General features: G+C 34.9%; 1 protein-coding gene across 1 annotated transcript in view; it reads left to right on the top strand.

Moving 5' to 3' along the window:
• The window catches only part of LOC101342993 (uncharacterized), a 512,538-nt gene that overhangs the window by 439,193 nt on the left and 55,756 nt on the right, over positions 1-17,589 (top strand). The window contains exons 146-155 of the mRNA XM_023729385.1: positions 468-572; positions 1,727-1,780; positions 2,389-2,493; positions 9,833-9,886; positions 10,677-10,781; positions 11,522-11,575; positions 11,938-12,042; positions 14,822-14,875; positions 15,738-15,842; positions 17,039-17,092. Coding sequence (XP_023585153.1) covers positions 468-572; positions 1,727-1,780; positions 2,389-2,493; positions 9,833-9,886; positions 10,677-10,781; positions 11,522-11,575; positions 11,938-12,042; positions 14,822-14,875; positions 15,738-15,842; positions 17,039-17,092 — 795 coding nt within the window. The remainder of the gene's footprint in view (positions 1-467; positions 573-1,726; positions 1,781-2,388; positions 2,494-9,832; positions 9,887-10,676; positions 10,782-11,521; positions 11,576-11,937; positions 12,043-14,821; positions 14,876-15,737; positions 15,843-17,038; positions 17,093-17,589) is intronic.

Here is a 17,589-nt window from a genome sequence, read left to right as displayed (position 1 = left end):
CATGTAGAAACTTTTGAAACGGTGTATCTTTGGCTATGTGTATTTTCACCAAAAAAAAAGGTTGAGAAGTTAGATGGTTAATATGTTGTGGGGTTGTTAACCAATGTCATAAAACAGTATATGTACTACTGTTTCATGAGAAACTATTTGTTCTGTAAGCCTTCACCTGAAGTACAATAAAATATAAAAAAAGAAAGAAAAAGATTAGATAACCCTAAATTACAGGCTGATTATGTAATCTGATTTTCTTCAATGCTATGGTATCTTGCCACTATGCTTAGAAAACCACTCTCCCTTTTTATGAAGAATCAATGAATAAGTTCTGCTTCATTCATCCTTAAACACTATTTGAACATGCGAGAATATTAAAGTGAAAATGGCATTTTATGGACCAGATTTTTCATTATTTTAGAATATTATAATGACCTAAAATAGCCATGTGTCAATATTCCGTTTTTCTTTCAAAGGGGAGAAAGTTGATACCAGTAAACTTGACAGTGTTTTGGAAAACTTGGGGATTGAGCTCACACATAATGAACGCATGAACTTGCTGAAGACACTGCCAATTAATGGTAAGACTTACGGACACCATCAGGACCTTTTAGGAACTCTGGTTTTATGGAACTATGTGAAAATTCTAAAATAATCTTAAAATGGTTAAAAACTGCTAAAAATCTAACGCTAATACCAAAAAAGTGCCATCATTTAGACCTTGGTTTAAAAATCTATAACCTTTCACCTGTAAGTTGCTATCAAGCGCAAAGTTTATTTCTTAACCCTCCAGTTGTTGATAAGCTGGATTTGTAAAAATAGATAAAAAATTAAAAATAAAAGGAACAGGAAAGAAGAGGGTGGAGGGAGAGTAACAGGAGTAGACAAAAGATAAAAAGATACTAAATAAAGTAGCTGTGTGTGTTTCTTCTGAATAGAACATATAGTTTATCAAAAAGTGGTAATTTTGTACATTTCTTAACTTCATTATTAAATGAAATAAAACAAAAAAATCAGAAAAAGTAAAAATTGTTTTAATTCCATAACCCAAAGATAACCATTATTAATAATGTGGTGCATTTCCTTCCAATGCTTTTATGAAAGATACGTAGGTAGGTAGAAAGGAAGGAAGATAGATAGATAGACAGACAGATAGATAGATATAGATAGCATACTTATGTGTATATAAATTTATAACTTATCTGTTCACAACATAATGTGTATAGTCATCATAGAAAATCTTGACAATGTAGATAAGCAAAAATGAAACTATCTCTATTCCCACTTCAAGTGATAACTACTGTCAAAAACTTGAAATTTTTATTTCTAGATCTTTGTCTATGAGTATACGTACTTTTTTATTTGGAAATCTTGCAGATAAATCTTTGCAAACATCCTTAAATGCCCTGAGATTAAATTCCTTTAAGTAGAGTTGCAAGATAGAAGATGTTATCTATTTTGCCAAATTTCCTTCCAGAAAAGTTATTGTAATTTGAACTCCCATCAACAGCATATGAAAATTTTATTTTCTCAGTATGGGGTGTCTGTGGGGGTGGTGACGTCTCATTGTTATGTTTTGCTTTTCATTGATGTACCACTGAGAGTGAACATTTTTGTATGTCTGTTATCTGTTTGCATTGGAAGTCTTCCTAAGGCAAAGATTTTTAAATCTTTTCTGAAATTAAAAGTTTAAGATCTTTCTGAATTGATTTTCATAATGTCCCATATTTTATAGATGATGAAAAAGTGCATCAGAAAAGGTTGATGAAAGGCATAAAATCTCTCAAACGTGAGTAAGAAGCACAATGAAAAGGCTTACTATGAGACCCTTATTTGTACTGTTAAAACATGAATTCTCTCTCTTTTACTACATAATTGAGTCCTTGTTTATGCTTCCTTCAGTACGTCTGCATTTTACCTAATCGTTTCCTGTACTGCAGAAAGTTTTAGCCTTTTTTGGATTTTTCCTAACTCTGCCTCAAAGGAACAATAACCTGAAAATAAAAAGTAAAAGGTGAAGTATGAAGGCTGTAGATAAGAATTCCAGTCAAAAGCAGAGACAAATAATTTGAAAGTACAGGCAACAAAAATAAATCCTGTTTTGGGCCATCTCTAGCTCTAGCTTTTCAACCCTTTTTAAGAATATTTTTCTCTGTAGGCTTGTTCCCAACATAAGATTTGAATCAACAGGTTCTAATTCTCCTATTGCCTTTCTCTAGACAAGACTAGAGTTTTGGTGTTTGTCTTAAAAATCTTAACAATGATACTAAGAAATGAATGAATTGTTTTTTATTGTAATAGAAACACCTGCTCAATAAAGAATAAAGCACTACTATGAGTATGCTGTCCAGTTTTAGAATCATTCAGTTTTTCTCATATTCCTTTCGTGTCTCTTAGAAGGGAATGTTGATGTCGATAAACTGGATACATTTTTAGAAAACATGGGGGTCAAGGTCACAGAAAAAGAATTCATGGATCTGACAAAAAGACTGCCAGATGATGGTGAGCACTATAATCACCTCTGTAATTTTTAAGAGGTACTTAGTATTATAGACTTGAAAATGAGAGTTTCTCAAACAAGACTGTCTAAATGTCAAATATTTTTCAAAAGCTTAGAGAAGAGCTCAGTCTTAAAGTAAAAATAAATTCCATTATCTTTATTTCCATGAATCTAATGTCTGATTTCCTCTCTGGCTACCAAGCATTGCAGAAAATGAAGCCAAGACTTTGTTAAGCCAAAGAATGATCAGGAAGAAGTACTCAAAATGGAAAGAGACAGTTTACAATGAAGGGGATTCACTTCAAAATTATTTCTCCCAAAGTCTCTGTCTCCCACATTCACCACGCTATTAAAAGATGCTCTCACTTAGCTGACCAGTGACATCCTAATAGGCAAATCTAATGGACACCCCTCATCTCTTTCGTAGGCTTTCTGATGCCTCTAATAATGTTAATTTCTTTCTTTTATTGCAACTCTCTATATTCTCAACTGCCATAAATTCATACTCTCCAGAATTATCTTCTTATCTGTCTTTCCTAAGCACATTTATTTTATGGGCTTCTATTCCTTCCCTTAAATCAATGGGTTAAGGGAATGAGACCAACCCATATTTTTTAATGAAATTGAATGGATTAGGATAGAATAGAATAGAAGATATCAGAACATTTGTCATACAGTAAGACTAGATATTGTTTCATGAAACCTTATGGTCAATTGTGTGTGTGTGTGTTTGTGTGTGTACACAGAGTTCTTAGTGTGGCTTATAATAAAAATTTGAGAAAAACACTACCTTAAATTACAGTAATATAATAGTTCTGTTCTCAGCCTATTCTTTCCACCGTCACAGTCTGCCTGGACTTACCCCTATATGTTTGAAATTTCAAATTTTTAATCTTAAATCTAGACTTATCCTATGAGTTTTAGTCCAATACACTGAAGACTTTTTATCTAACAAGTAGTTGGTCAGATAATCTAAAAATCCGGTTAAAGTAAAGAATCGTTAAAATGATATATACATACTTTAAATATATTACTTTAATGAAAAAAAGATAGGCCAAGGCCATTTCATTTAATATAGGGATGCTCTTTGGAGATTTTCTTGCATTAACATATCCATTTATCATCTATGCTGCTAATTTCATCTTTTTGAAGATGAGCTGAAGTCAGAGTGTCAAAAAGCAGAGCAAAGTGCAGTCTAAAAAGTTGAGCAGAGATTTCAGTCAAAATCCACCTAGATTTTAATTACTTCTTGAATATTTTTATAGTTGTCTCATCCCCACCAAATTCAGTGGAACTCTTTAGCAATTTACCTTTACCAAAACTTCCTCATCATTCAAATTTGTTTTTGTAGGAAATACTCTATTTTCCATTTATAGTTCATCAGTTTATATAATGATTAAGTTATCACAAATGTAATTATAAATACACTTATAAACGTGTCTGAGGACAAACACAACAATTCAACCAGTCAATAAGAACATAAATGCACTTGCTTGCTAAAAGTGTAGCTTGCTAGCTGTGAAAGTTTGGTATTCCATTAGCATCAGTCTGAATGTTCTATGGAGAATGAAGCTCAGACCAGCAAGGTAGCTAAATGGAGGTCACTTAAGAGATCTTCTCCTACACCAACAAATATCTGTTGAGATATCTTCACTTAGTTTTTTTCATATATAAAAAGTGAACTATTTTACAACAGAACCAACTGAAATAAAAAGGTCATAACAGAATACTATGAAAAATTGTACTGCAACAAATTTGAAAACCTAGAGTAAATGGACAAATTTCTAGAAACACACTACCTACCTAAACTAACACAAACTGAAGTAGAAAGTCTGAACAAACCCATAACAAAAGAAGAAATTGATGAGGAAATAAAAAAATCCTAACTAAAAAAAGCCCTGGCCCGGATGTATTCACTGGAGAATTATGCCAAACATTCAGAGAAGAGCTCATGTCAATACTACAAAATGTTTCAGAGCATAGGAAAGTAAGGAATTCTTCTCATTCTGTAAAGCCAGCATAACCCTGATACCAAAGCTAGGCAAAGACACCACCAAAAAAGAAAATTACAGACCAATATCCCTCATGAATATAGATGCAAAAATCTCAACAAAATTCTAGCCAATAGAATTCAACAACATATTAAAAATAATAATACATCATGACCAAGTGGGATTCATACCAGGTATGCAAGAATGGTTCAACATTAGAAAATGAACCAATGCAGTCCACCACATAAATAAAAGAACCGCGTGATCATCTCAATTGATGCAGAAAAGGCATTTGATAAAATCCAACGCCCATTCCTGATAAAAAACTCTCAGCAAAATAGGAAGAGAAAGGAAATTACTCAGTATAATAAAGGGCATCTACACAAAACCAACAGCTAACATTATTCTCAATGGAGAAAGACTGAAAATATTCCCATTGATAATGGGAACTCGACAAGGATGCCCTATATTACCATTCCTATTCTACATTGTACTGGCAGTCCTAGCTAGAGCAATTAGGCAAGAAAAGGAAATAAAGGGCATTCAAATTGGCAAGGAAGAAGTAAAACTATCCCTATTTGCAGATAATGTGATCCTATACATAGAAAATCCCATAGACTCCACAAGAAAACTACTGTAACTAATAAGATTCAGCAAAGTAGTGTACAAGATCAGCATACAAAAATCAGTCAGATTCCTCTGCACCAACAAAGAGAGCTTCCAAAAGGAAATCAGGAAAAAAATATCACTTACAATAGCCCCCCAAAAATAAAATACTTAGCAATAAATCTAACCAAGGATGTAAAAGACTTATACAAAGAAAACTACAAAACACTACTGCAAGAAACCAAAAAGACCTATATAAATGGAAAAACGTACCATGTTCATGGATAGGAAGGAAGACTTAACATTGTGAAAAGGTCGATACTACCCAACGTGATCTATAGATACAGTGCAATCCCAATCCAAATTCCAACAGCATTCTTTAACAAGATGGAAAAACTAGTTACAAACTTCATATGGAAAGGAAAGAGGCTATGAATAAGTAAAGCATTACTGAAGAAGAACATCAAAGTAGGAGGCCTCACAGTTCCTAATCTCAGAATCTACTACACAGCCGCAGTAGTAAAAACAGCCTGGTACTGATACAATGACAGACACATAGTCTAATGGGACAGAATTGAGAACTCAGACGTAAATCCATCCACCTGTGGACAGCTTATCTTCGACAAAGGGCCAAAGTCCATTAAATGAGAAAAAGACAGTCTCTTTAACAAATGGTTGTGGCAAAACCGGATATCTGTGGAAAAAATGAAACAGGATCCATACCTTACACCATACATAAAAACTAACTCAAAATGGATCAAAGACCTAAATATAAAAGCTACAACTATAAAGATAATGGAAGAAAAAGTAGGGACAACCATAGGGGCCCTAATACATAGTATAAATAGTGTACCAACCATAACCAAAAATGCACAAACAGCAGAAGATAAACTGGATGAGTGGAACCTCCTAAAAATTAAACACTTATGCTCATCAAAAGATTTCTCCAAAATAGTAAAAAGAGAACCTACAGACTGGGGAAAAAATTTTGGCTACAGCACGTCCAACAACGGGTTAATCTCTAAAATATATAGAAAACTTCAACACTTCAACAACAAAAAGACAAATAATCCAACTGAAAAATGATCAAAGGACATGAACAGACACTTCATCAAAGAAGACATTCAAGCAGCTAGGCTAACAAACACCTGAGGAAATGCTCGTGATCATTAGCCATTAGAGAAATGCAAATCAAAACTACAGTGAGGTACCATCTCACGCTGACATTACTGGCACAAATCAAAAAAACAAAATAACAAATGTTGGAGAGGTTGCTGGGTGATTGGAACTCTTATGCACTGCTGGTGGGAATGTAAAATGACACAACGACTTTGAAAAATGAGATATGGTGCTTCCTTAAAAAGCTAGAAATAGAAATACAATACGATCCAGCAATCCCACTTCTAGGAATATATCCTAGAGAAATAAGAGCTGTCGCACGAATAGACATATACGCACCCATGTTCATGGCAGCACTATTCACAATAGCAAAAAGATGAAAACAACCTAAGTGCCCACCAACAGATGAATGGATAAAGTATGGTACATACACACAATGGAATACTACACAATGATAAAGAACAATGATGAATCTGCAAAACATCTCACAACATGGATGAATCTGGAGGACATTATGCTGAGTGAAATAATTCAATCACAAAAGAACAAATATTGTATGAGACCACTATTATAAAAGCTCAAGAAAAGGTTTACACACAGAAAGAAACAATCTTTGATGGTTACGAGGGAGGGGAGGGATAGGGAAGGGAAATCACTAACTAGATAGTAGATAAGTGGTAACTTTGGTGAAGAGACAGTACACATTATAGGGGAAGTCAGCACAATGTGACCAAGGCAAAGTCATAGAAATCTCATAAACACATCCAAACACCCTGAGGGACCAAGTTACTGGGCTGAGGGCTGGGGACTGTAGTCTTGGGGGACATCTAGCTCAATTGGCAGTTCATAAAGAAAATGTTCTACATCCAACTTTGGTGAGTGGTGACTGGGGTCTTAAAAGCTTGCAAGCAGCTATCTAAAAAACATCTACTGGTCCCATCCCATCCAAAGCAAAGGAGAATGAAGAAAACCAAAGATACAGGGGAAATGTTAGTTCAAAGGACTAATGGACCACAAGTATCATAGCCTCCACCAGCCTCAGCTCAGAACAACTAGATGGTGCCCGGCTACCACCACCACCCACTCTGACAGGGATATCGCAATAGAGGGTCCCGGGCAGAGTAGGAGAAAAATGTAGAACAAAATTCAAATACACAAAAAAAGACCAGACTTACTGATCTGATAGAGACTGGAGGAACCCTGAGACTACAGCCCCCGCACACCGTTTTAACTCAGAACTGAAATCTCTCCTGAAGTTCACCCTTCAGCCAAAGATTACACAGGTGTATAAACCAAACTATAACACATGTGAGGAACATGCTTCTTAGTTGAATCAAGCATACGAGACCAAATGGGCAACACCTGCCCAAAAGCAAAGACAAGAAGGCAGGAAGGGTCCGGAAAACTGCAGGAATGGACACAGGAACCTGCGGCGGAAAGGGAAGGGATAGCGTGCTGCCGCGATGCAGGGATGGCAACCAGTGTCACAAAACAATTTGGTATAAATTTTTGAATGAGAAACTAATTTGTTCTGTAAACTTTCACCTAAAACACAATAAAAAATATATATATATCCGAACTCTATCTCTGTCTATCTTTGCTATGCTACCCTTAATTCAGTTCCTCATCATCCCTGGCTTAGATTACTATGTTGTTGTTAGGTGCCATCAAGTCAGTTCTGACTCATAGCAACCCTGTGTACAACAGAACAAAACACTGCCCCATCCTGCACCATCCTCACAATAGTTGTGCTTGAGCCCATTGTTGTAGCCACTGTGTCAGTCCATCTCGTTGAGACTCTTCCTCTTTTTCACTGACCCTCTGCTTTACGAAGCATGATGTCCTTCGCCAGGGACTGATCCCTCCTGATAACATGTCCAAAGTATATGAGACATAGTCTCACCATCCTTGCTTCTAAGGAGCATTCTGGTTGTACTTCTTCCAAAACAGATTTGTTCATTCTTTTGGTAGTCCATGGTATATTCAATATTCTTAGCCAACACCACAATTCAAAGGCATCAATTCTTCTTTAATCTTCCTTATTCATTGTCCAGCTGTCCAGCTTTCACATGCATATGAGACATATGCTTATATGTTACTATAGATTACTGTAGTAACCTCCTATAATATAATCTGTCAACTATATTGTTGCCTTAAATTCATGCTTCACAAAGGAGCCAAGATGATTTAGCTAAAGTGAGAATCTGATCTTATTATTCTTCAACTTAAAACCTTCAATTTCAATATAAGCTTCAATTACTCCTTGTAGCTTAAAAACGGCTTATATATATTATGTATTACTATATGCCAGGCGTGGTGCTAACTTACCTGGCATATTAGCTTGAAGTTTTATCCCTATTATCCCCATTTTATAGATGAGAAATGTGGGTTAGAGAAGTTAAATAACTTATCCAAGTTACACAACTACCAAGTAGTAGGGTCAGAACTTAACCCAGGCATCCAAAGTCAGAGTCCAAACTGTTTACCGTTGCGGGTCACTACTCTGACTTCAGCTAGCCCTTTTGACTCATCTTTCTACCCCCTACATGGCATTTTCCCTCAAGCAACATTTAATAGCTTTATTTCACCACACACTGTGCTCTTCTTCGCTCCTTTCTCTGGAATTTGTCTTTCTTCATGATAGAAACTAACATAATATCACTAACAATTACTTTAAATCTGTACCAGTCATGTGTTATCAGCCTTTCCAAGAGAAATATGAAGTTAGAAACAGAATGAATCCAAAAGCCTTGAGAAAACTCTTCTTTAATTTTTTTTATTGTACTTCAGATGAAGGTTTACAGAACAAATAGTTTCTCATTAAATGGTACATGTATTGTTTTATGACAATGGTTAACAACCCCACGACATGTCAACACTGTCCCTTCTCAACCTTGGGTTCCCTATTACCAACTTTTCTGTCCCTTCCTGCCTTCTAGTTCTTGTCCCTGGACTGTTGTGCCCCATTAGTCTCGTTTTGTTTCAGGGGGCTGTCTAATCTTTGGCTCAACAGTGAACCTCAGGAGTTACTTCGTTACTGAGCTAAAAGGGTATCTGGGGTCCATACTCTCGGGGTTTCTGCAGTCTGTCAGGCCAATAAGTCTGGTCTTTTTTGTGAGTTAGAATTTTGTTCTACATTTTTCTCCAGCTCTGTTCGAGACCCTCTGTTGTGATCTGGGTCAGAGCAGTCAGTGGTGGTAGCTGGGCACCATCTAGCTGTACTGGACTCAGTCTGGTCGAGGTCATGGTAGTTGTAGTCTATTAGTCCTTTGGACTAATCTTTTCCTTGTATCTTGTTTTCTTCATTGTCCCTTGCTCCCGAAGGGGTGAGACCAATGGAGTATCTTAGATGGCTGCTCACAGGCTTTTAAGACCCCAGACACTACTCACCAAGGTGGAACGTAGAACATTTTTGGGAAAACATTTTACCTAAAATAGACTTCACTGTTCAAGCAATCTGGATAGCATATAATGGGACTATTCTTTAAAGTCCAAGAATTAAAAATTTTAAAAGGACACGATATAGTGAATAGTCTTTGGCTAGGCTCTACTTCATAATTTAAGTACTTTATATTTTTTTCTGAGTTTGGCGTTATTGGTGTCTGAATTTTGCCTTGTCTTATAGGTAGAGGGAAAGTCAAACTAAATAAGTTGATGGAAGAATTGGATGCTGTTTTAGGTAAGTGAGAAATTTCTTGTTTTTTATATTATTATTGTGGTAAATAATAGGTAACAAAACATTTGTCATTTCAACAATCTTCACATGTACAACTCAGTGACATTAATTACATTCATTATGTTATTCAACCATCATCCTTAACTGTTCCCAGATTTTCTCATCACCCTTAACAGAAGCTTAGTGTCCCTTAAATATTGTGTCTTCCTTTCCCCCTACCTCCCACCCACCACTGGTAACCACTAATAAACTTTGGTCTCTATACACTTGCATATTCTAGATATTTCATTTAAGTGGTGTTATACAATATTTGTCCTTTTGTGACTGACTTATTTCACTCAGCATAATGTTTTCAGTATTCACCCATGTTGTAGTATGTATCAGAACTTCATTTCTCTTTATGGCTGAGTAGTATTCCCTTGCATGTTTGTACCACATTTTGTTTATCCATTCATCTGTTGATGGACGTTTAGTCTATTTCCACCTTTTGGCCATTGTGAATAGTGCTGTAATGAACATTGGTGTACAAGTATGTGCTTGTAAGAAATTATTTAATTATTTAAACTATGTTTTAGTGATATTTTCTACTATTTCTTCCTTTCCTCATTAATTTTAGCAGTGTAGCCTTTTGTTAATTACACATTTTTATCTAATTGCTTTGAATTACCTATGGTTGAGCAATAAACAGAGGTGCTAAGTCTGCACAAGACAGAGGAAAACTCAAAATTTAGGTACTAAAACTATTGGTAGATATAATTATTAGGATAGGTAACCATTTCTGTCTTTTCTCTAGGAGAGCAAATAGATGTTAGTGACCTAGAAAATATTCTGAGAGATATGAAAATGGAGGTCACAGATAACGACTACTTCGATTTAGTAAAAGCTCTTCCAGTAGATGGTAAGAATTTAAAATATGTATGTATCCTTCAGGGGCTTTAAAGTGCTTGACTGTGAGATTTTCTTCTAAAATGATACCAAATTGTTATCAGGTTTTTTTTTAATCATTTTTTAAATTAAAACTCATTGCCATCGAGTCAATTCCAACGCATAGCAATCTTATAGGGCAGAGTAGAACTGCCCCCATAGGGTTTCCAAGGAGCGGCTGGTGTATTTGAACTGCCAGTGTTTTGGTTAGCAGCTGAACACTTAACCTCTATGCCACGAGGGCTCCTCAATTTTTGCTAAAGAACTATCTGGGTCATTTAATTTTTACTTTGCTAATCAATAACTATTTCAGTTATCATTCCTGCCAATAAGGCTAAGAAATGTGTACTGTTGTCTTTGATTCCACTAAAATGCCTGAGAATAAGTAGGAAGCTGTAAAATTGGAAGACTAAAAGGTGTAAGGAGTGAGGGGAAAGTCGGAGATAAAAATAAATCAGATGGGATATATGTTTCATAAGTTTTAAGCTAATAAAAAATCATTGCCTTTTGTGCAACAATGAGCATATTTGCTTCATTAAAGTCTTTCTCCAAACAAACCTCTTGTTGTTATTTGAATGCAAATTAGGTAAATTTCAGAGCAAATCATTTAAAAAGTCTATATTTTTGAAATTATTAGATTAGGGGAAGATTTTTATTGTTCAGGTGAATCTCCAAATTGTTTTTCTCTGACCTGAATTATGCCTTGTCTTACAGCTGAAGGCAAGGTGTATCAAAAAAGGCTGCTGGATGGTGTGAAGACTCTTAAAAGTGAGTGAGAAGTATGATGACAAAACACATAAATCTGAGAAATTCTCCAATTTTTCATTTATACTAGTTCTTTTTTATTAAATTGAAAACCCCTTATGTATATATTCCCAATATTTAAGGATATGTTCGATATATTATGCCATAATTCCTTGGAAAATTACCCAGCTGTGTAGATATGAACAAAAGATGTAGTCAGAGGATGAGATTCTAGTTCTGATGTTGAACCTTATTATATTCTTGAATAGGTCTTACTGGACCTTATGTCTTTACAATAAAAGTGATAATCATAACACACATGAATTAATAAGGATTTTTTCAATCTTGTTGTCTTATTTTTTTCATGACACTTTGTCTCTCTTAAGGAGGAAAAGTTGATGAGAGTAACCTGGACACATTTCTGGAAACTATGGGGATTGAACTCTCACGTAAAGAACTCGAAGATTTTTCGCAAAACCTACCAGTTGATGGTAAGCACCATAGATAAAAATGTATGCCCTTTAGGACAGGTTGGGATTGAGAGCATTCATAGACCAATGATAGTACTTATTTGGTATCAGTAAGGTATTTTGAAAAGCCAATAGCAGAATTCAGGTCTCAAGTGAAAGTAAATTCTGTCTCTTTATTAATCCAAGAACAGCAATATCTTCCACTGTAAATAATGACAATTGGTGAAAGTGCTAGGAGACCATTCTCAGGTCAAAGAATGAAGATGGACAAGTAAGATAGAATGAGATTTAAAAGAAACAGAAAACAATAAGAGAGAAAAAGAGAATTGCCCATGATAATGAAAGATTAAAATTGACTAATGATTGTTTTCAGTATGTGTGCTTCAGCTGTTCTGAAATAAACAGCAAGTTTAAAAGGGGATAAAGAGAAACACATTGGGAGTTTTAAAAAGGGATATAATTACAGAGAGTGAGCATGATCTTACTATTTCAATAAGGTATCATGTATAACAATGAGATTGATGTTTTAAATATATTAATAAAATGGAAACTTTTCCGGGGGAAAAAAATAAATTTCCAATATTGATTCAAGAAAGTGTGAAAAATATGAATAGACCAATAATGAGAGTTAGAAAAAAACTATTAAATAATTATACCTATCAACTCTCTACCACCACCTATTACTCTAACAAAAGATGATAGGCCCAGGTAGTTTTATGAGTAAGTTCTTTCAAATCTTAAAGGAACTATTCTTTTTTTTTTTTTTTTTTTAAGGAACTATTCATTCTAATGCTATCTAAACTTGTACTCCAGTTTAAAATGACGAAAAAAAAATCTGTCTAGTTTTTCCTTCCTTCAGTACCTATCAAAGTAAACAACGTCAAAAACAAAAAAGTTAAAAATCAACAAAGGAAATTTGACATCAATCAAACAATAAAAGGGGATCAGCCTAAAGCCATAAATGTCTAAAGAGGACAGCCAAGGAATTTCAATTTCTGCAAAAATGCCAGATAGGATTTTGATAAGGAATCGTGTTGAATTTACAGATCAATTTAGGGGATATTGCCATCTTAACAGTATTAAGTTTTCTGATCCATCATCATAGGATGTATTAAAATTTTCCACTATCATTTTGAATTTGTCTGTTTCTCATTGTAATTTTGAAGTTTTTCTTTATATATTTTGAGGCCATGTTATTAGGTGTATACAAATTTAGAATTATTGCATCTTCCCAATAAACATCCTTTCATTATCTCTAGAAGTGCTGTTTTCTTAAAGCCTATTTGGTTTGATGTTACTGTAACAATACTACTTTACTTTTGGTTAGTGTTTTCATGGTATATCTCTGTTCATCCTTTTACTTTCAACCTCTCTGACTCCTTATATTCAGATATTTTAAATTCTTAAGTTTTAGAGTCCTAGATCATTTCCTTGGTGAATTTTACCTAGCATTTAAGTAAGAAATAATGCCCATCTTATTCAACTGGGGGCTCTGGTGGTGCAGTGGTTAAGAGCTATTTCTGCTAAACAAGAAGTCAGCAGTTCAAATCCACCAGCTGCTCCTTGGAAACCCTATGGAGCAGTTCCACTCTGTCCTACAGGGTCACAATGAATGGGAATCAATTCAACAGCAACAGGTTTGGGTTTTTCTCTTTCCCCCCTCAATTGTTCAAAGAACAGAAAAACAAAAACATTTCCCAGTTTATTTATGAGACTAGCATAATCTTGATAACAAAACTTGAGAAAGACAACACAAGAAAAGGAAAATCGTGGGCTAATACCTCTCATGAATATAGATGTAAAAACCCTAAACAAAATGTTAGCAATATTAATCTATCATTTATATTATTCATTATTAGTAGTAATTATGGAATTACTGACATTTGTTTTTAAATCTATGTTACTCAGTTTCTCTATTTATGCACCTGTTCAGTATTCTGCTTATTTTTATTCTTACCTTCCTTTTGGAGTGATTACTTTTAACTGTTTTTCTCTGTTAGTTTGGAACTTTTAGAGCTTACCCTAGAAATTACAAAATGCATCCTTAATTTATCATAGTCCAATGTTATACTGAACTTTTACCATCATCCAAGACAAAACAAGATTCTTACAATATTTTAACTCTATTTATTCTCTTCCCAACTTATTATTTTCATTTTATACAATCAGTTTTCCTTTAGAATTACCTACATATTCTCATTTCTTTTCATTCATCCTGGATTGAAAGGGCCCACTGAGTGCAAAGCAGGATGAATTCTTTTTCAGCCTATGCTTAAAAACATTCTTGTAAAATTTCATAACATCAAGGACACAGAAAATTATAAATACTTAATAAAAGAATAAACAGACTACCCACAAAATAATCAAACAGTCTGATTTACATTAACAACATTGGATTCAGGAAGAAATGGAATAATACTAACTTCAAAGTGCTAGAGAAAAATAACCTTGAACACACAGCTAACATGGTATTCAAAAATAGGAGTAAAATAGACATTCGCAGACATACAAGAACACACTTTATTAGCTACAGACCTCTCTAAATGGATTAATAGAAGATATATTCTAACAAAAAGAAAAATGAATGCAAGAGGAAGTAGTGGGATGCAAGAAGCATTGTGGAGGAAAGAACTTAAAAGAATTTATTGTTATATCTAAATAAATATTTATTGTAAAAATTTTTAGTAACACTCTGGAGCCAAAATTCAAGGTGAAATCAACATTCTAGTTGGGAGCAGGTATCATAGGTGGGCAAAGCAGAAGTCTCACTGTTGGTCTGTGCCTGCTCTGTGTTTTGCAGTTGAAGGGAAGATTGATCTGAAGAACATAATAGCGAGAATGAAAGATTTTACAGGTGAGTTTCTATAACACTAGAACCCTAACGCTTTACAGTAAAATATATTTTAGATGCTCTTTTCCCAGTAGCCTATCATTGATATTAATTTTTCCCGGCTATTGTAAAATATTTCTGCGTGATAAAATCCATTTGACCTTGGATTATGTATGCTTTAAAAATAAAACACAAGACTTAGTCTTAAGAACAAGTCCTATGTACTGTAGAGATACTTTTTCACTTGTATGTGTCTTTTTGCCTACACCTGAACAGCTAGATTTCAGGTGAGTGCATTAATAAACAAGGTAAAGTTCTGGAAAGCTCAAGATAATGTGATCTTTGTGATTACATAAATCAGTGTAATATCTCCTGCTGGAATGACTTCTATTACCAATTCATTATCCAATTTGGTAACTAAATTTCATTCTGCACATTATCCCCAACATTAGGAGAGCTTTCTTTATGGTAATATCATAGGAACAAGATTTGCTTTGACTTCTGTAATTGTTGTTGTTGTTGTTAGGTGCCGTCAAGTCAATTCCGACTCATAGTGACCCTATAGGACAGAGTAGAACTGCCCCATAGAGTTTCCAAGGAGTGGCTGGTGGATTTGAACTGCTGACTTTTGTTTAGCAGTCAAGCTCTTAACCACTACGCCACCAGGGCTCTGACTTCTCTATTAACCCACTGTATTTGCACATGTTTCATTTTGCCTTTGCTCTTTAACCCCAAATTGGTAGTGTTGCTATATAAGCTATTTTAAGTATAAACAAATATATATCATCATATCTAATATAGGTTAATAACATGTTCTTATGAATCTCTTCAAAATATTGAGTTATTAATTTCTGAGTTCTCACCTATAAACACTGTCTTTTCAAAGGAGAGAAAATTGATGTCAGTGATCTGAAAAATGTTCTTGGAGACATGGGGATAGAAGTCAATGATAAGGAATGCCTAGAAATGCAGAAATTACTGCCAATTGATGGTGAGCTGCATATGTGTTATTGTGACCTCCGGGGGGGTTTAGTTGTATGGGTCTACTCTTGAAATTTATATTTTAAAGTAACACATGTTCAGATGTTACCTGCACCCATCCTCCAACTCTTATTTCCATATGAACAGTCTATTGCTTGCTCTCTATCATTCTGCACCCCCCAAAAGAATCCTCTTCCACAAAATCATTGTAGAGGAATAAAGATGCTACTGGTTATTTTTGCAAGGGAGTGGAAAGAAAGGGATTTACATCTGATATCTCTCAGTCAACAGTCCTCATGAGAAATTCCTGTTTTCTCCTTTTCCATATATTTCCACTGGGTATTACCTTCTCCTGACCCTTACCCCTCACAGTGATAAACCCTGAAAACTCCTCCCTCTATATGCCTTGATTTCTGAAAGGATGTCAACTTTCTCTCCCCTCTCTATTACAAATATTTTTTCTTCCTTTAAACACAAAGACTCAACATCTACCCAAAGCGAGCTTATAAAAGCACCTTCTCAACAATGGCCTATCTCTCAGTACAAGGAACTCTTAGACTAGCGGCTAGAAAATTAAATTTTTCTATACTGTTAGACCAGTTTGGGAATTAGCAAAACCTTCAATCAGGAGCTTTGCCATCAAGGACTAAGCAAATCCCTACTGTTCCCCTTACACTATAAATAGGTCAGACTGTAGGAGTAATAAGTAAAGGAAGATGGAAAGAAGTAAAGTAATAGAAATGTGATAGAAATAAGGCATGAGAGGAGTTGAAAATAGAAAAGGAAAAGATGAGTATGTGAGTTTCAACTCTGAAACATATAAACCAACAGTTCCCTTGGATGTCAGAAAATACATAGATCTATTAAAAAATAACCCTAATGATGTGCCAGGTACTTTCCTCACCACACACAATAATGACACATTATCCCCATTTTACAGTGCAGAAAATTGAGGCGCAGAAAGGGTAATTTGCCCAAGGCCACTAAGCTAGTAAGTAGTGGAGAAAGAATTTGAACACAAACTCTTAGACTCTGCACTAGACTCCCTTTCTATACCATAATGGGAGCTTTCTTTGTTGCTTAACTTTATCATGGTTTGAAGGTGAAGGAGAATAGATTTCTAAGGTCAGTCACACAAAGGAAGGTCTGAATCTTATATTCTCTTTGTGAGTCATTCTCTGTCCTGAACTGTGCCTTTTCTTACAGGTGATAAAAAAGTATTTCTGAATAGATTGCTAACAGGTTTGAAGTCCTTCAAAGGTGGGTAGTAAATGTGATAAGAAAATATATCAGATTGAGATTCTCATTCTTTGCACTTATATTTTTCCCTGCTATATGTTGACCTTATAGTCACTTTTCTCTTTAGATGTATCCGCATTTTATCAGAGATTCTCTCATGTTGTATCTCGGAATTTATTTCCATAGTCTCTCAGGTTTTTCTAAGATCTTTTTAAAAAGAAAGGAAATCTTAGTCTGCAGTAGTGATGAAAGTCATTCAGAGAATTTGATCAGTAGAAAAGAAAACTAATCTGGGAATTCAAGCAACATAGTTAAACTTATTCAATAATTAAAAATATTACATTAGGGAGTTCCGGCAAAATACCGCTCTAGGCAGAAGCACCACCCTGTCCCTCCACAGCAAAGATCTGAAAAACTAAGCCGAATAGAGAATACAACAATCCTGAAACCCTAAAACATCAAATGAAGAGATAAAGAGCTCAGCCAAGCACCAAACGGAGTGAGAAAACTGACAGAGA

The sequence above is a fragment of the Trichechus manatus genome, unplaced genomic scaffold (genome assembly GCF_000243295.1).
Source record: "Trichechus manatus latirostris isolate Lorelei unplaced genomic scaffold, TriManLat1.0 scaffold00028, whole genome shotgun sequence".
NCBI classification, from domain to species: Eukaryota; Metazoa; Chordata; class Mammalia; order Sirenia; family Trichechidae; genus Trichechus; species Trichechus manatus.
The sequence above is the reverse complement of the archived record's forward strand: the minus strand, read 5'-3'. Positions and strand labels throughout refer to the sequence as shown.